At 39.5% G+C, this 20,085-nt stretch overlaps 1 protein-coding gene across 1 annotated transcript; it reads right to left on the bottom strand.

Moving 5' to 3' along the window:
• Positions 1 to 11,392: 11,392 nt before the first annotated feature.
• On the bottom strand, positions 11,393 to 12,677 carry LOC121395215. Its single transcript, XM_041568256.1, has one exon. It carries the CDS (start codon positions 12,566 to 12,568, stop codon positions 11,489 to 11,491), a length of 1,080 nt encoding a protein of 359 aa, XP_041424190.1. The 5' UTR covers positions 12,569 to 12,677; the 3' UTR covers positions 11,393 to 11,488.
• Between the last annotated feature and the right edge of the window lie 7,408 nt (positions 12,678 to 20,085).

Genomic DNA, 20,085 nt, shown 5'->3' with positions numbered 1-20,085 from the left:
CTAACTAGAGAACTTCTGCAGAAGAAATGTTTTTATTAAGGAACTGACACATCTCTGAGTATTTATGATTTTCTTAAAAATCCAAATCCAAATCCACTCACCCCCTAGAGCCTGAGTAGGAGCGTCTAGGACTCATCACACCAGTCCCCTGTTAACACAAACAATAAGTACATCCAAAAAAAGGCTCAGGCGTGACAATAAAGATGTACTACTTACAGTTAGTGCCCCTAATAGAAGCTTATAGCACAATACGGCTGTTTGGCAGCAACTAGGGAGAGAGAGACGCTGTTTAGTATACAGCCACGTCTAATCCAATTTGGCGCGTTTTTAAATTTTCACGCCGTTTTTAAGGCTTAGCAGCTGACTACGCTGATCGGCAACGGATGGCCATGGACTCGCCAGTCCCTCCGGAGACTCATAAGCCTTTAAGCTCAGTCCAGGAGCTTCAGCGCAAGAGATGGCACCACGCTGGCACTTAGTTAGGGGGAGTGCAGGAAGAAAAAAAGATGGCGGCAGGGGGGAAGGGAGGCTAATTTATTCACTCGTTAGTTCCTGTTCTGCCTACGATGGGAGGGATTAACCCTATGGTGCCCACTGCCATGTGTAAGTAACAGGAAAAGGAGATTCCAATAGGCAGAGGTCAGGGGCAGGTTGAAGGCAGAGAGTAGTCCAGAAAACAGGCCAAGGTCAGTATCATGAGGTCAACAGTAAAAACTAGGCAGGGATTTGGAGCTCAGGAACAGGAGTCAGGGCAGGAACAAACAGGAAACCAGGCAGGGGTCCAGCAGGAACGTTAAAAGACAAGGAATGTGAAACTAAAGAAGTAGCTAGAAATGCTGTACATGATGTTTTGTGCTTCTGTACCAGCCCAAGGCAACCACAGCCCTTTAGCAGTAAAGATCTGTGTCTCCAAAGATGCCCCAGTAGCTCCCCATCTTCTTTTCTGCTGATTCACTGATTCACATGCTCTGTGCTGCTGTCACTTACTGAGCTTAAGGACCCACTCACAATATACAGTACACATAGAATAGAAATGTCACAATATAAGGCTGATTAGTAATTAATACACATAATTACTACATGGCAGCACAGAAACCAGTGCAATTAGCATCAGAATTGAATAATCAGCAAACCTGTAGCATCAGCTTATATTACAGCCAGGGAAGCTCATTTTCTGCTGCTGGATAATTAGTGACGAGCCCTAAGCTTAGCTTCTCAACAGCCAATCAGAGCCCACTGAGCATGTGAGTGTCACAGACACTTTCCAAGATGGTGACCCCCTGTGACAAGTTTGAAGTCCTGGATCATTGCTGCTATTGACAAGCTCAAACTTTAGCCTCGTGCAATAAGTTCACTATAGAAAATAGGATGTTTTTAATGCCTTTAAGGTAACAGGCTAGATCAGTCTTGGGAGCTTCAATGATTGATTACCTGTATTTGCAGGAAAAAGGCTAATAAAGCTCCTTGATTAATGAATTGGGAGCAGTGGAAATGAATGACATGAGGTGAATTGAGCAGAAGGGTGAGGTAACAACAGGGTCAGACTCCTCAATGGCCAAAGCACTCCCATGATAAAATCTGTCATTACAACACATAGCCATGTGTTGAGCTGTGCCTAGTAAGTCTCAACTTCCCTATCCCGTAATACCATAGGGAGACAAAAACCGACCAAATCCTCTTCATTTCCATATCAGTCAAGGTTGACCAATCAAAAGAGGACTTTCCACTCAATGCCAAAGACTGCCTGTAAAAAAACATAGCCCTTTGCCTATGACATACTACCCACTTACATGAAAAACCATAGGAAAACCCAACCACTTCTATCACCAGAGCTGTCAGTCACACAACCCTTTGCCTAGCCTCTATGGCAATTAGCCATTGCCCAATTATCTTTCTTTAACTTTATTTACAGAAAAAACAAACAAAAAGAAACATAAAGAAACTTTTTTTTTTTTTTCACAAAACTAACATATTCCAAGATGTCGGTCTCCATAGAAATTCAGCATTAGTCTTCCCTAAATGTTTTACATCTCTTAGAAAATACAAATACATTTTTGCTAGACATAATCCAATACATTGCTCTGGAGTTATGTTATCACGTTTAAGCAAAAGTATATTACGCACTTTCCACAGTGATTCCTTCATGCAGTTTACAGTATACCATGCACGTCGTTTTTTATCCTTATTATTGCATTCTAAGGTACCAAAAAATGCATCATTCATATCAAAGTTTTTTACATCAAAAACATTATACAATAAAACAAACAATTTTCCCCATACAAACTTAGCATAAACACAATCCCAAAAATCATGTTGAACAGTTTCTTTATATCTACACTTTTCTCTAGGACACACTTTGGTTGTATCCGAGCGCCTCATATACTGAAAAGACCTCGTGGGTAAACAATTCTGCACAATTGACCATGCTAAGTCTTTTTGATGATTTTCCATTTGCTTTTCTGACACATTTCTCCAAATCCTTTTGCTTTGTTCAACAGAAGAATTGTCCACAATAATAACATCCTCTTTAGATTGGATCCATTTCGTTAATTTCTTTTGGTCAGATAAAAAGTCCTTAGGGGCATCACTTAAAACATATTTTTTAAAGATTTTTTCCAATAAAATGTATTGGGAGGAAACATTCATTAAAACTGGATTTGTTAAAGGGAAAGTACATCATTTATATTTTCTAAAGAAAGCTCCAGCACAATAAGATATAAAACAAGATTGAGTTTCAAATTTTTTAAGATTTCGATAAATAAAACAAAAGAATTTAACATACAGGAATCTTTCAAAATCAGGAAAAATTTTTCCACCATTTTCTTTTGCTCTAATAACCTTTATTCGACTTAACTTTTCCATCTTAGAATTCCATAGGAAAATGAAACATAATCTAATTATTCTCTTCATATTTAGAGTAGAAGGTGGAAAAATCATTGCAATATACAACATCATTGGCAACAATACTGACTTAACAATTAAGGTTTTCCCTTCCATTGTCAGCCCTCTAAGTGACCAATACTGTAATTTTTTCTGCATTTTTCCTAGTAAAATATCCCAATTAGGTTGACCATCATTTTCTGCACCAAAAAGAATTCCTAAAATTTTTATTCCTTTGTCTTGTATTGTCACTTCACAATTAACATTTTCCCAATTACCTATCCCCAAACACTCACATTTATTTACATTTAGCTTAAACCCAGATGCTTGACAATAAAATTTTGTTAACAAAAGAGCTCTTTGAATTGCGGCCGGCTTTTCACAGAAAATGGTTACATCGTCCATGTATGACACAACTTTAATTTGAACACCGTTACCACCCGGTACCGGAACTCCTTTCACCATTTTATCTTTTCTCAAAGCACATAACAATGGTTCTAATGCACATATAAATAAGATAGGGGACAATGGACATCCCTGTTTAACACCACTCAAAAGGGGAATTTCACGTGTCCTATTACCATTTATTGGAATTTCACACACAGTTTGACGATAAAGTGCATGGATTTGATTTAACATAACATCAGGTAACCCCATTTTCTTTAACACTGCAAGTAAAAACTGATGGGAAACACGATCATACGCCTTTTCGAAATCTAAGGATAAAATTGCTAAGTTTTGCTTACGGTCATTAGAATACCATATTATATCCCGGATTAGGGACAAATTATCCCAAATACACCTTCCGGGCACCCCACATACCTGATTATAATGAATTACTTTTTCAATTACCAACTTAAACCTGTTTGTTAATAATTTAGCAAAAAACTTATAATCAGAATTTAATAAAGAAATTGGGCGCCAATTTTTAATATCAGAAGTATCAACTTTTTTTATGAATTAGAACCACAACACTTTTTCTCCAAGATGATGGTAAAACCTTTGCATAAAAACATTCACTAAAAAGACCCAGCAAATCCTCCTTTAACATTCCCCAAAATTTCATATAAAATTCACTTGCAATACCATCCAAACCTGGGGTTTTTCCCCTAGTAGCACTTTTAATGACCTCTAAGATTTCCTTTTCAGTAAAAACCTTTGACAAAGTGTCACAATCAGAATCATCTAGAACACTTTCAATATTACTTATACAATCATTGAAAAACACCGGATCTACAACTTTTTCATTAAATAACTCTGAGTAAAAATCGGTGGCCACCTTAAGTATACCATCCATGGAGGTTTGACCATTTAAACATTCCATTTTTTTTCTCCCAGAATGCAATTTTTTGAAAAAAAATTGTGTGCATTTCTCATTTTCTTCCAGAGACTTAATTCGGCTATTAAAGATAATTTCCTTCCCCTTATGATCAAGATATTTGGTAATTTCCTTTTTAACCATGACAATATCATTTGAAACATCAATCCCAACTTCTTTTAATTTGTATAGAGTTTGGAGACGAGCATTCAAAACAGAATAATACCTTCTCCTTTCCTTAGCTTTTTCTTTACCACAGGAGATAAAAAAATCTTTAATTTTTAACTTTATTTTCTCCCACCAACACATAAAACTTTCTTGTGGTGATTTTTGTTTTCTCCACTGAGAATATTTATTTTTAAAATTCTCAATAACCACAGGGTCATCTAGTAAAGACAAATTCATTTTCCAGTAATTTTTATTAACCTTTTGTGTTCCCAAGCATGACACCTTAACCAATAATAAATTATGATCAGAAAAAATATTTTGTACCAAAGTAGCACTAATAGGATCCAAATTCTGCGACACAAAGGCAAAATCGATCCTTGAACTTACATTCCCGTTTGTCCAAGTGTAACCAGGTTGATTTTTATTGCACTTTGCCCACACATCAGTAAAACCTAGATCAGATACCATGTTTTTTAAATAATTAGCTGATTTATCCATTGTTATGTTCACAGCCCCCCCAGCCCTCTTCTCCCCGGGGAGAACACAATTAAAATCACCCAATAAAAACATTGGCTCAGAACCAGGTAAGAACAAATTCAAAGTAGCAAAAAGATCAGATCTTAATTCCTTTCCAGGTGATGCATACACATTCACAATTTGAAAACTTATACCATTAAAGGATACTTTTACCAAAACCACTCCCCCAGGTATAATATCATGAACTGCTTGAATTTTAAAATCATGACCTTTAAAAAGAAAAACAACACCTTAAGTTTTACCATCGTTACCACCTGACCAAACCGATGGACCTAAACTCCATTCAGTTTTTAATAAATCATAGTTTGGCATAAAATTTAAATGACACTCTTGCAGACATAAAACATGGAAATCAATTGTTTGTACGTAATCGAAAAAAGCAGCCCTCCTCTGAGGACTCTTTATGCTCCTGACATTTAAGGAGCCAGTTTTAAAGATAAGGGTCATAAAAGGAAAACATTTTAGCCATTATCATGAAACTCAGATCCATGTGGTGGTTTAACCCCTGAACACTGCACACCAGATGACTCAGCTGAAACCTCCATCTCATCAGCAGATGATACGCCCTCCCCAGAGGAAGGAAACTGATTAATATCCTGTGTTGGGTTTTTAGCTTTTTTCTTTTCCTTTTTGGTTTGTCTACTTTTCTTGGCCTTAGGAACACGAGTTTCGGCCTCTGGAGGAAAATTAGACCTAGGCTTTTGTTTCACACTTTCCTCCTCAAACCTAGGACCTTCAGTGGTAGCAACAGAAACCCTTGCACTGCTGCGCTGAACCCTCACCTCCTCCACCTCAGGTTCTGCAGGTGAAACAGTGACCTCATTAGCATTTACCTGCCTGGCTGCTTTTGTCCTATTTGCATAAGACATTGGACAAACACGGTATACATGCCCACTTTTACCACACAATGTACAAAAAATTTCTGATACACATGATCTTTAGACCCACAATGACGACATATTTCTATGTTACAATCTTCTTGAACATGCCCATAACATCGACATTTCCTACAAAATTTTGGTTGATCTCTGTAAAAAAGATAACCCTTATTAGGGCCAATCATGAAATTTGCAGGTGGGTGTGATTGGCCTCCAGGGCTGGTCTCGTCAGCTTTTAAGACGACCACAAATTTTCGTCGAGCATTCCACACCCCCAACTCATTTGTAGCCTTGCCAATATATTTCACTGACTCGCAGAATCTCAGCAGAAAAAGAGAAACGTCTTCATTTGGCACATGTGGGTTGTACATGTGTACAAACAAAAACTTAGTATCTTGGGTGTATAACAAAGAAACTTTGATACCTTCCAGAAGAGGGTCATCTTTATGCTGAGAATAAACATGATGGAAATTCTGGCAGACGACTTGGCTTACGAAGGTAACGTCATAGACACCCACCTTTGGAAAATCCTGGATGCACAAAATATCCTCTTTCTTTAGACCACAAAGGCCAAAAAGAATCTTTTCTCCAATGAAGCGTAGACCTTTTTCTCCACGAAATTTCTCCTCCACTGCCAACTTAACAGTATCTTTCATCCGCACCTCAGGGAAGGTCGGAACACGAACATCGGCATGGCTAGCCATAACGATCGTAGGAAGCAATCAGATCACAACCGACAAGTCATGGGTCAATTATCTGAGCCCAGCAAACTTCCACGATCTTGGAATGCCAGTCTCATGATAAGATCTGACATTCCAACACATAACCATGTGTTGACCTGTGCCTAGTAAGCCTCAACTTCCCTATCCCGTATAACCATAGGGAGAGAAAAAAACGGCAAAGTCTTCTTCATTTCCATATCGGTCAAAGTTGACCAATCACAAGAGGACTTTCCAATCCATGTTGAAGACTGCCTGCCAACAACATAGCCCTTTGCTTAGGCTCTAAGACAATTTGACATTGCCGCTATCCCGTAATACCATAGGGAGAGAAAAAACGGCAAAGTCTTCTTCATTTCCATATCAGTCAAAGTTGACCAATCACAAGAGGACTTTCCAATCCATGTTAAAGACTGCCTGTCAATCAACATAGCCTTTTGGCTACTACAGATTCCTCCTTGCCATACAAAGAATAGGAAGACCCACAGCCTTCTATGACAAGAGCTGTCAGTCCCATATCCCTTTGCCTAGGCTCTATGGCAAATTAGGCATTGCCTAAGCACTGCCATGATAAAATCTAACATTCCAACACATAACCATGTGTTGACCTGTGCCTAGTAAGCCTCAACTTCCCTATCCGGTAATACCATAGGGAGAGAAAAAACGGCAAAATCTTCTTCATTTCCATATCGGTCAAAGTTGACCAATCATAAGAGGACTTTCCAATCCATGTTAAAGACTGCCTGCTAACAATATAGCCCTTTGCCTAGACTCTATGACAATTTGACATTGCCGCTATCCCGTAATACCATAGGGAGAGAAAAAACGGCAAAGTCTTCTTCATTTCCATATCGGTCAAAGTTGACCAATCTCAAGAGGACTTTCCAATCCATGTTAAAGACTGCTTGTCAAACAACACATAGCCTTTTGGGCTACTATAGTTCCTCCTTGCCATACAAAGAATAGGAAGACCCACAGCCTTCTATGACAAGAGCTGTCATTCCAGCTGTCAGTCCCTTCCCTTTGCCTAGGCTCTATGGCAAATTGCCATTGCCTAAGACTCCATGATAAAATCTAACATTCCAACACATACCATGTGTTGACCTGTGCCAGTAAGCCTCAACTTCCCTATCCCGTAAACCATAGGAGAGAAAAAAGGCAAAGTTTCTCATTTCATATCGGCAAAGTTGACCATCAAAGAGGACTTTCCAATCAGTAAGCTGCCTGCAACAACATAGCCTTTGCTAACTCTATGACATTTGACATTGCGCTATCCCGTAATACATGAGAGAAAACGCAAGTCTTCTTCATTTCCATATCGGTAAAGTTGACCAATCACAAGAGGACTTTCCATCCATGTTAAAGATGCTGTCACAAAGACTTTCCAATCCATAAAGACTCTTCAACGCTACCTTCCATAGATTCCCTCCTAGCCATAGGAAACAAGATTTAAAGTATCCACACATTGCTCTTCCTTGACTTAAGCTCCTAATCTCAAATCCAGTCTTATATACCTCAATTGCCTACGGATCCATAGGAAGAAAAACGCAACTCATCCTATGCCATTGCCATAAAGACATTCCAATCCAGTTAAAGAGGTAACAAATCCCTTTCCTAGTAACATTTGCCATCCTACTTAATCCAGTGTAAAGACCTGGCAAATCTATGCTTTCCATAGTCTCAAGTTGACCATATCCGTAAAATCAATCGAGAAAAAGCAATCTTCTCATTTCCATTCGGTCAAAGTTGACCAATTCAGAGGCTTCCAATCCATTTAAAGATGCTGTCAAAAAAATGCCATTTTGCTACTATTGATCTCCTTGCCATACAAAGAAAGACCAAGCCTCTATGAAAGAGCTGTCGTCCATATCCTTTGCCTAGGCTTATGAATTAGCCATTCCTAAGCCTCCATGATAAAACTAACATTCAACAATGCAGTGTTGACCTGTGCCTAGTAGCCTCAACTTCCCTATCCTAATACCATAGGGAGAAAAAACGGCAAATTCTATCATTTCCATATCGGTCAGGCTATAACACAAGACTTTCCAATCCTGTTAAAGACTGCCTGCAAACAACATAGCCCTTTGCTGCTTCATGACAATTTGACATTCCATCAGCGTATCCATAGGGAGAGAAAAACTGGCAAAGTCTTTTCCTTATTATGGACAGTTGACAATCACAGAGGACTTTCCAATGAGAAAGACTGCCTGTCAACAATGCTTGCCAAGTTCCAATCTTCCATCCGTAAAGAATGGAAGACCGCAACTTTATGACAAGTTGTCGATCCCATAATCCATAGAACAGCATGGCAATTACCCTTGCCTAAGCATCCATCAAGAGACTTACATTCCAGTAACAAGCCTGTTGACTGTGCCTATAAGCCCACTTGCCTATATCCGTAAATAGGAGAGAGGCTAATCTTCTAATTTCCATATGGTCAAGTGACAATACAGAGACTCATCATGTTAAAACTGTCCAAAGCTTCTATTCATTCTCATTGCCTCACAAGGATCACACAAGGTTCAATGTAAAGACTGCTTCACACTAGCCTTGCTATATATCCCCTGCTACAAGAATAGAACCCCACCTTAGACAAATGTCAGTCATATCTGCCAGCTATGGAAATTGCATTGCTAACTCCTGAAAATTAACATCCCGTGTGACCGTGCTATACTATCCTATCGTATACATAGGAGAAAAAGGAAAGCTCTTATCATATCGGTCAAGTTGACCAACCAGCTTTCAATCCTGTTAGATGCGTCAAACATAGCTTGCCATCTTAATTGACATTGGTACGTAACATAGGGGGAAAAACGGCAAATCTTATTTCTATCGTCAAAGTTGACATCCAAGAGGATTTCCAAACCATGTTAAAGACTGCCGTCAAAAAAACAAGCCTTTGCTACTAAGATCTCTTGCCATACAAGAAAGAGGAACCCACTCTGCAAGAGCTGTCAGTCCAACCTTTGCTGGTCTATGGAAATTACATTGCCTATCCATGAAAATCTACATTCACACATGTGTTACCTGGCAAGCCCATCCTATCGTAAACCATGAGAAAACGGAAGTTTTTTTCATATGTCAGTTGCCATACAGAGGACTTCCACCATGTTAAATGCGTAACATAGCTTGCACTCTATAATCTCTTCAACAAAGAAAAACAGCTTCTCACATTCGGTCAAAGTGACAATAAAGGTTCAAATCACAAGAGGACTTTCCAATCCATGTTAAAGACTGCCTGCCAACAACAATAGCCCTTTGCCTAGACTCTATGACAATTTGACATTGCCGCTATCCACTAATACCATAGGGAGAGAAAAAACGGCAAAGTCTTCTTCATTTCCATATCGGTCAAAGTTGACCAATCACAAGAGGACTTTCCAATCCATGTTAAAGACTGCCTGTCAACAACATAGCCCTTTGCCTACTTATAAGATTCCTCCTAATACCAAGGAAGAAGAAACGCAAAGTCTTCTTCATTTCCATATCGGCAAATTACACATCAAGAAGGACTTCCAATCCATGTAAAGACTACTGTAAACAACATTTTACCTTTTGCTACATAAGATTCCCTTGCAATTACAAGAATAGAAACCAAAGCCTTCTATACAAGCTTCATTCCGATATTTTGCTAGGTCTATGCAAATTACCATTGCCTAAGCATTCCAATAGATATAAAATTTAACATTCAACACATAGCCATTGTGTGAACTGCTATAACTCAATTCCCAATATCCGTAATACCATAGGGAAGAAAAAAACGGCAAAGTCTTCTTCTTTCCATATCGGTCAAAGTTGACCAATACAAGAGGACTTTCCAATCCATTTCAAGACTGCTGTCAAAACATACCTTTTGGCCTAATCTATGAGATTCTCCATTGCGCATCCCTAATAATTAGGAAAATTCACCTGGAAAGCTCTGTCATCATATCCAAAGGTCATCAAGAGGATTCCATCATGTAAAAGATACTCCAAACATCCTTTGCCTCCAACATTTACTTTTATCGTAAAATAAAAGAAAAAACGCAAAAAAAAAAAAAAAAAAAAAAAAAAAAAAAAAAAAAAAAAAAAAAAAAAAAAAAAAAAAAAAAAAAAAAAAAAAAGAGACTTTCAATCCATGTTAAGACTGCTGTCAACAACATAGCTTTTGCCTATAGACTTCCTCAACTTGCCCATATTCCGTAATACATAGGAGAGACAAAAAACGGCAAAGTCTTCCATTTCCATATCGGTCAAAGTTGACACAATCACAGAGGACTTTCCATCCATGTTAAAGACTGCTGTCATACAACATAACCATTGTTGCCTTACTATACGATTCCTCCTATGCCATACAAAGAATACGGAAGACCACCATAGTCTTCATGACAAGAGCTGTTCAATCCATTGTAGCTCTTTCAAATTACATTAGCTATGCAACTCCATGATTAACAATCCATCTAATCATAGAAAATACGGCAAAGTCTTTACATTCCATGTGTTGACCATAGTGACCATAGTAAGCTACAACTTCCCTGCAATTTACCGCTTCAATACATAGGGAGAGAAAAAACGGCAAGTTTCTCATTTCCATATCGTCAAAGTTGACCAATCACAAGAGGACTTTCCAATCCATGTTAAAGACTGCTGCAACAACATAGACCTTTGCCTAGACTCTATGACAATTTGACATTGCCGCTATCCCGTAATACCATAGGGAGAGAAAAAAACGGCAAAGTCTTCTTCATTTCCATATCGGTCAAAGTTGACCAATCACAAGAGGATTTCCAATCCATGTTAAAGACTGCCTGTAACAATACTGCCTACTAAATTTTGCCTACTAATAGGATTCCTTGCCTAGATGGAATTGCCATCACGTTTTCCGATTTTAAATAGTTTATTAACAACAAAAATAATTACATCATCAGAAAAAATCAATAATAATAAATTACAGAACTAAAACAGGAAAATAATATTTTCACATTTCTTGACAAGTAAATTTGACAGAATTACTTGACAATATTATTCCATTGTTTAAACCCCCAAATTAACATTGCTTTTTCATTTCCGAGATATTTTTTATCTCTTAAAAAATAAATATACATTTGACTAAAAGCAATTCGAATACAGGTTTTAACATCGATAACATCAGTTTTAAAAAGTAAAATATTTCTGCATTTCCAAATAGCATTTTTCAAACAATTAATTATCATCCAACAAATTTCAAACTGTTTTATGGATGGACAAATAAAAAGACCATATAAAACCATTTGATAATTAAAATTCTTAAGATCCCCAACTTGCTTAAAAAGAGGTCCTACTGTTTTCCAGAGCTCTTGCGCATAGGGGCAATTCCAAAACACATGTAATATGGTCTCATCATTGCAGCATGAGTTCCTCGGGCATTTCCCCCGTGCCAACATCCCCCTTTTATGTTGGAATTCACGCGTGGGGAGGCACTGGTGGACAATGGCCCAAGAGAGGTCTTTGTGGACATTTGCAAGATACTTCCCAAACACATTGCGCCACACTTTCTTAGATTTTTGCTGGGAAAAATTTGAAACAGATAAAACAATTTCATCATTTTTCTTTAAAACCTTGGTAACCTGTTTTTGATTCCCCAATATTTCAGAGTTGACCTCTTTCAGGCGGAAGGATCTAATTGCCTTTTCAAGTACCACATAGTGCTTTGGGGGACATAATAATACAGGTGAATTCAAAGGAACCCGGAACCAATGTTTAAAAATCATACCTGCTGCATATTTAAGAAAGCAACTAAAAATTCCATCCGTATTTAAAAGTTTAAAACAAAAGCAGAAATATTTAACATAAAAGAATAAAAGAAGGTTGGGAACATCTTTACCGCCATTTATCTTCTCTTTATACATATAATCTCTCTTTAATTTCTCCATTGTTGAACCCCACAAAAACTTAAAACATACCCTGGTGAGTTTTCTTATGTATAAGTAAGAAGGAGGGAAAACCAGAGCCACATGGAGCATAATAGGTAATAGAATCATTTTTATGATTAAAACTTTCCCTTCCATTGTGAGCTTTCTCAAATTCCACATTAAAACCTTCCTTTCCATTTTTATTAAAACTGAATCCCAATTTGGGGTGCTTGTATTTGCAGCATTAAAAACAATTCCTAAAATTTTGATATGATCCTGTTTAACACTGATTTCAGGGGTGAGAGACTCATCCACACCCTATACCCAGACAATTGCATTTGTGTAAGTTTAACTTAAAACCAGACGCACAGCAGAAAATGGACGTCTGAAAAAGTGCTCTTTTTAAGGAGTAGGAGGAAGAGCATAAAACAGTGACATCATCCATATAGCTTAACACTTTAGCTTGTCGTCCTCCTCCACCGGGGACATGAATACCTCGAATGACTTTATCAGATCTTAAAAGAATTAAAAGAGGTTCAATCGCACAAATAAACAGAAAGGGGGATAAGGGACATCCCTGTTTCACCCCTGACTTTAAAATTACCTGCTGGGTTAAAAAGCCATTAATAGAAATTTGATTAAAACAGGACCTATATAAAACCTTTATGCTTTTTAAAAGAATATCAGGTATTGCCATTTTTTCCAAAATGCTAAAAAGAAAAGAATGAGAAAGGCGATCGAAAGCTTTCTCAAAATCAATGGATAAAATAGCAAGATTTAACTTTCTTTCTTTACAGTACCAGATAACATCACGTATTATATTGAGGGATTCAGACATGCTTCTTCCAGGAATCCCACATACCTGGTCTGGATGGATTAACTTTTCAGCAAAAGGTTTTAAACGTAAAGCAATAAGTTTGGCCATGATTTTATAATCGACATTTAGGAGAGTAATAGGCCTGTAGTTTTCTAGGCTCTCCTTGTTGCCCTTTTTAAAAATTAAAGACACAATCCCTCTTCTCCAGGAAGGGGGTAAAATATCAACAGTAAAAACCTCTTTATACAATAATAAAAGATCGTCTTTTAAAAGGTCCAAAAGTGTAAATAAAATTCCACTGGTAGGCCATCCTCACCAGGGGTTTTACCAAATAAAAAGCTTTTAAAAACCATTAGCAGTTCTTCAATGGTGATATCTTTGGATAAAAGCTCTTGATCTAAAACACTTAATTTACACTCTAAAACATTCAAACAATCTTTTAAAATAGAGGCATCGATACTTTTTTCATTAAATAGAAGCTGATAAAAATTAAATGCAATGTCTAAAATTTCACTCATTTTAGTTTTACCATCAAGTGAGGAAATGAGTTCTTTTTTGTCCATAACTTTTTTAAAGAAAAACCTAGAACATTTCTCGCCTTCTTCTAGGTGCTGGACATGTGCATTAAAGATTATTTCTTTACCTTTTTTGTCGATCAGCTTCTTGATTTCCGCTTTTAAGGAAAAAATATCATGGTCAACATCAATATCGACACTTTGCATTTTTAAAAGCGCTTGTAATCTTAAATTTAAAATATAAAACCATTGTTTTTTCCGTTTTGCGGCTATCTTACCCGCTTTGACAAAAAATGCTTTGATTTTTGGCTTAACACCCTCCCACCAATGTAGCATTGAATCACGGGGATTACGTGCATTCTGCCAACATTGATAGGTCCGTTTAAACCGGTCACACAATTGGGGATCATCCAGCAATTGAAGATTTAGTTTCCAGAGACCTCCATTTACCCTTTTTTCCCCGGAGATTTCTAGGTGAGCACATAAAACCTTATGATCTGAAAACACGTTAATTAAAAGATCACATTTAAAAGGGTTAAAAGCCTCGGATAAAAATATAAAATCAATTCTGGACTGTATCCTCCCATTTGACCATGTTGTATCAGGGTTGGTAAAAAGCATTTTAAAACTATCTTTTAGCCTAAAATCGTCAATAAAATTTTTTAACAGATAAGATGTTCGGTCTCTATTGTTAGGGTCACCTCCTTGTCGATGTTCACCTGCAAAGACACAATTAAAGTCTCCGCCTACTAGTAGAGGAGATGACCCAACAGCAAACAATGGTAACATTTCAAAAAGATCAGCCCTATCCTGCTTATCAGGAGAGGCATAAATATTTAAAAGACGTAAAAAAAGACCCTTAAAAAACACATGTACTAAAACCGCTCGACCAGGTAAAATTTCAGTGACAGTCTGAATAGAGGTGTGGGTTCCACGAAACAGTATTCCCACTCCTGCGCACTTGTTCTCATTTGAACCGGACCAAACGGACAGTCCCAGTTTCCAATCTTTTTTCAGGTGAGTATAGTCCGTACTGCTTTCAATTGCACACTCCTGTAAAAAACATATATCAAAGTCCAAAGTCTCAAGGTAGGAGAATAAAGCCGCCCTACGGCTAGGGCTCTTTATGGATCTCACATTTAGTGAGGAAAGTTTAAGAGAAGTCATTATGAAAACTTATAAAGGAACAGTGTCCATATCGAATTCAAAGCAGGGGATATATTGAGAACCCCCCAATCCTTGTTGAGGAGAGGGAGGATCAGCAAAATTTACCGGATCCGGGGAAGATACATAGCATGCGTCCACCACGATCTGGAGTTCTCCTTCGCTTGAACTTGAAGACAACGAAAACTGTTTCTTTTGAACACTGTCTTTCTCAATTCGCAGACGCTTCTCTGCAGGATGTTGATCTTCCTCCTCTTTTCCTTGAGATACATGAGCCACTCCACTGACCTTCGGACCACCAGGACCCTCCAAGACAGACTTCTCCATCCCAGACACTCCCGGAACCTCCTTCTGGCCACGGCGCGACCTTCTCCTGGACTTTTTCTTTCGCTCAGCTTTTATCCATTGCTCTTCACAGGTGGCATCTGGAATCGTCATGGCAGGGTTTTCCGCTGATGAACCTTCGGACCCTTGCTCCGACTCCATCAATGATGCCCGGCGGCTGGTGTTTCCGCCCTTTGACACAGACCCCAGCACTGCTGGTACAGCAAAAGTCTGTTCCGAAACCACCACACCTGGGATCCTCATCGCACGCTGCTCGGATCCCACCGCCAGTGTGCACAATGCCTTCTCATGGGTAGGGATTACCAATGGCTTGGCGATCCCTTTCCCTAAATCAGAAACCGATTTCCTACGAGCCTCCTGGACCTTCATCGAGTGCTCGGTTGTTGGCAATTCAACCGAATCGTTCTCAGGACCGACTACTGAGCTCCTTCTCGCCACTATCGGTTTTGATTTAACTGGCATTTTGCCATTCACAGACAGTACGGACGACTCACCCGACTTACCCGAGGTCTTCTTAGCTGGGACGGCAACCGCTGTCGACACCTGCTCAGACCTCGCACTGGATTTCTCTGCCCGCTCAGCCCCGGCGCCCTGTCTCTTAGCCTTTCTGGGGCAATCTCTATACTTGTGGCCTTCCTGCCCACACATATTACACATTGTTTTTGTGTGCATACAACAGCAATATGACCCGGTCGACCACACTTATTACACCGGGTCATCTTAGCGTCCGGACAGGACTCTCTTGTATGTCCAAAGCGGTTACAGTTGCGGCAGTACAAGGGCATACCAGGGTAAAAAAGGTATCCCCTGTTTCTTCCAATGTGAAAATTTGACGGAGGGTGCATAAATCCACCGATTCCATCCGGGTCTTTACGAAACTTCACAAAAAATTTCTTTTTCCCATTCCAGTGTCCGAGTCCACCCTTAATTAAATGGGAGAAGCGGACCTCGGTGCAATACCGCTGCAGAAAGGTGACAATGTCTGCGGTATCAATAAATGGGTTAAACAGGTGGACGACCAGCGGGACGTCCTCCAACCCATATAAAAGAAAAAACTTGAGGCCATCAAGTCTATCCTCTTTCAGTTCTTTATTGGATAATACTGCGTAGATGTTTTCACAGCAATGGAGAGAGGTGAAGGTGATGGTATATGCTCCCCTCCTCTCTTGGTCCTGAAGGCAAAGAATTTCTTCATTCTTGAGGTTGAAAACGCCAAGCAGAATCTCCCCCACGATGAATCTTAAATCCTTCAGGCTCCGATGTTCTTCTTCAACTTCAATCCTTACGGTGTTCTTCAGCTGGGTTTCCCCGCTCGGAAAATCAAAGGTGAATGGCATTCTTGACTCACTTTTTCTCCCAAGAAGAAATCCTCCTCAAGCCTTCAGCAAGCCTTCCGCCAAGGCGGTCGTCACCCGTCTATCGGAGGAATGCCCCCAACCCGATTGCAGCAAGCAGGTTAAGTCCACCGAAGGTGGGCGATCCTGCATAGGCAGAGAAGGGGGTCTCCGACAGCTATTCAGCAAAACGTCTCCTGTGTAATACAATTGACATCAAGCCAAATAGTCAAGTAGCGACCATGTGTGGAACATCAAACCATGATAAAATCTAACGTTCCACACATAGACCATGTGTTGACCTGTGCCTAGTAAGCCTCAACTTCCCTATCCCGTAATACCATAGGGAGAGAAAAAAACGGCAAAGTCTTCTTCATTTCCATATCGGTCAAAGTTGACCAATCACAAGAGGACTTTCCAATCCATGTTAAAGGTACTGCCTGCTCAACAACATAGCCCTTTGCCTAGACTGCTAATCTGACAATTCCCTGACAGTTGCCGCTATCCCGTAATACCATAGGGAGAGAAAAAAACGGCAAAGTCTTCTTCATTTCCATATCGGTCAAAGTTGACCAATCACAAGAGGACTTTCCAATCCATGTTAAAGACTGCCTGTCAACAACATAGCCTTTGCCTAACTCTATGACAATTGACATTGCCGCTATCCGTAATACCATAGGAGAGAAAAAACGCAAAGTCTTCTTCATTTCATATCGTCAAGTTGACCAATTCACAAGAGACTTTCCAATCCATGCTAAAGACTGCCTGAACAACATAGCCATTTCCCTACAACTCATCTGACCAAGTCAGTTGACATAGAATAGAAGACTCGCCAAGCTTCCTGATAACAAGACTCCGTATCCATACCATAGGGAGAAAAAACGGCAAAGTCTTCTTCATTTCCATATCGGTCAAAGTTGACCAATCACAAAGACTTTCCAATCCATGTTAAAGACTGCCTGCAACACATAGCCTTTGCTAGACTCTATACATTGACATTGCCGCTATCCGTAATACCATAGGGAGAGAAAAAAACGGCAAAGTCTTCTTCATTTCCATATCGGTCAAAGTTGACCAATCACAAGAGGACTTTCCAATCCATGTTAAAGACTGCCTGTCAAACAACATAGCCTTTGCCTACTATAGATTCCTCCTTGCCATACAAAGAATAGGAAGACCCACAGCCTTCTATGACAAGAGCTGTCAGTCCATATCCTTTGCCTAGGCTCTATGCAATTAGCATTGCCTAAGACTCCCATGTAAATCTAACATTCCAACACATACCATGTTGACCTGTGCCTAGTAAGCTCACTTCCTATCCGTATACCATAGGGAGAGAAAAAACGGCAAAGTCTTCTTCATTTCCATATCGGTCAAAGTTGACCAATCACAAGAGGACTTTCCAATCCATGTTAAGACTGCCTGCAACAACATAGCCCTTGCCTAGACTCTATGACAATTTGACATTGCCGCTATCCCGTAATACCATAGGGAGAGAAAAAAACGGCAAAGTCTTCTTCATTTCCATATCGGTCAAAGTTGACCAATCACAAGAGGACTTTCCAATCCATGTTAAAGACTGCCTGTCAAACAACATAGCCTTTTGCCTACTATAGATTCCTCCTTGCCATACAAGAATAGGAAGACCCACAGCTTCTATGACAAGAGCTGTCAGTCCCATATCCCATTTGCCTAGGCTCTATGGCAAATTAGCCATTGCCTAAGCACTCCATGATAAAATCTCTAACAATCCAAACCAATTCCCATGTGTTACAGGAAACCTTCTTGCCTAGTCAAGTTGCCTCAAATTCCATCCTAAACTCCTGTAACACATACCTACCATTGACGGCGAGCCTAAAAGGAAGAAAAAACGGCAAAGTCTTCTTCATTTCCATATCGGTCAAAGTTGACCAATCACAAGAGGACTTTCCAATCCATGTTAAAGACTGCCTGTCAAACAACATAGCCTTTGCCCACTAGATCCCTGCCTAAGATAAAGCCACAAGCTTTTGACAGAGCTGTCAGTCCCATATTCGCCAGGTAATTACCATCTAAGGATCCCTGAAAAAAATAACACAGCATGAAAGTAACTAACTTCCTATCCATACCATAGGAGGAAAACGGCAAAGTTCTGCATCCTATCGTCAAGTACCATCACAAGAGGACTTTCCAATCCATGTTAAAGACTGCCTGTCAACAACATAGCCCTTTGCCTAGACTCTATGACAATTTGACATTGCCGCTATCCCGTAATACATAGGGAGAGAAAAAAACGGCAAAGTCTTCTTCATTTCCATATCGGTCAAGTTGACCAATCACAGAGGACTTTCCAATCCATGTTAAAGACTGCCTGTCAACAACATAGCCTTTGCTGACTTATAATTCCTCCCTATCCGTATACCATAGGAGAAAAAAACGGCAAAGTCTTCTTCATTTCCATATCGGTCAAAGTTGACCAATCAAGAGGACTTTCCAATCCATGTAAAGACTGCCTGTCAACAACATAGCCTTTGCCTAGCCTATAAGCATTCAACTTCCCTATCCCGTAATACCATAGGGAGAGAAAAACGGCAAAGTCTTCTTCATTTCCATATCGTCAAAGTTGACCAATCCAAAGGCTTTCCAATCCATGTTAAAGACTGCCTGTCAACAACATAGCCCTTTGCCTAGACTCTATGACAATTTGACATTCCGCTATCCCGTAATACCATAGGGAGAGGAAAAAAACGGCAAAGTCTTCTTCATTTCCATATCGGTCAAAGTTGACCAATCACAAGAGGACTTTCCAATCCATGTTAAAGACTGCCTGTCAAACAACATAGCCTTTTGCTACTATAGATTCCTCCTTGCCATACAAAGAATAGGAAGACCCACAGCCTTCTATGACAAGAGCTGTCAGTCCCATATCCTTTGCCTAGGCTCTATGGCAAATTAGCCATTGCCTAAGACTCCCATGATAAAATCTAACATTCCAACACATGCCATGTGTTGACCTGTGCCTAGTAAGCCTCAACTTCCCTATCCCGTATAACCATAGGGAGAGAAAAAACGGCAAAGTCTTCTTCATTTCCATATCGGTCAAAGTTGACCAATCACAAGAGGACTTTCCAATCCATGTTAAATGACTGCCTTGCAACGAACATATCGCCATTTGCACTAGAACTCTATGACAATTGACATTGCCCTATCCAGTAATACCATAGGGAGAGAAAAAACGCAAAGTCTTCTTCATTTCCATATCGGTCAAAGTTGCCAATCAAGGATTCATCCAGTTAAAGACGCTGAAAACATAGCCTTGCCTGTGACTCTATACAGATACAGCCTTCAACTACATGGCGCATCGTAAACCATAGGATGCTAGGTCAAATCGGCAAAGTTTCCATTCCAAGCGGTCCAATTGACCAATCCAAGACTTTCCAACCATGCTAAGCTGGCCTGTACCATAGCTTTGCCTCAACTCTCCTACAAAGTATGACCAGGAGACGACAAAAACGCAAGTCTCATACCATTGCCAGATCGGACAAAATTAAACACATCAGA

This window comes from Xenopus laevis, chromosome 6S (assembly GCF_017654675.1).
Source record: "Xenopus laevis strain J_2021 chromosome 6S, Xenopus_laevis_v10.1, whole genome shotgun sequence".
Classification (NCBI taxonomy): Eukaryota; Metazoa; Chordata; class Amphibia; order Anura; family Pipidae; genus Xenopus; species Xenopus laevis.
The sequence above is the reverse complement of the archived record's forward strand: the minus strand, read 5'-3'. Positions and strand labels throughout refer to the sequence as shown.

Coding starts and splice junctions, on each gene's coding strand:
- LOC121395215 (XM_041568256.1), bottom strand. CDS start 12,568: ATGGAAAGGAAGGTTTTAATGTGGAATTTGAGAAAGCTCACAATGGAA.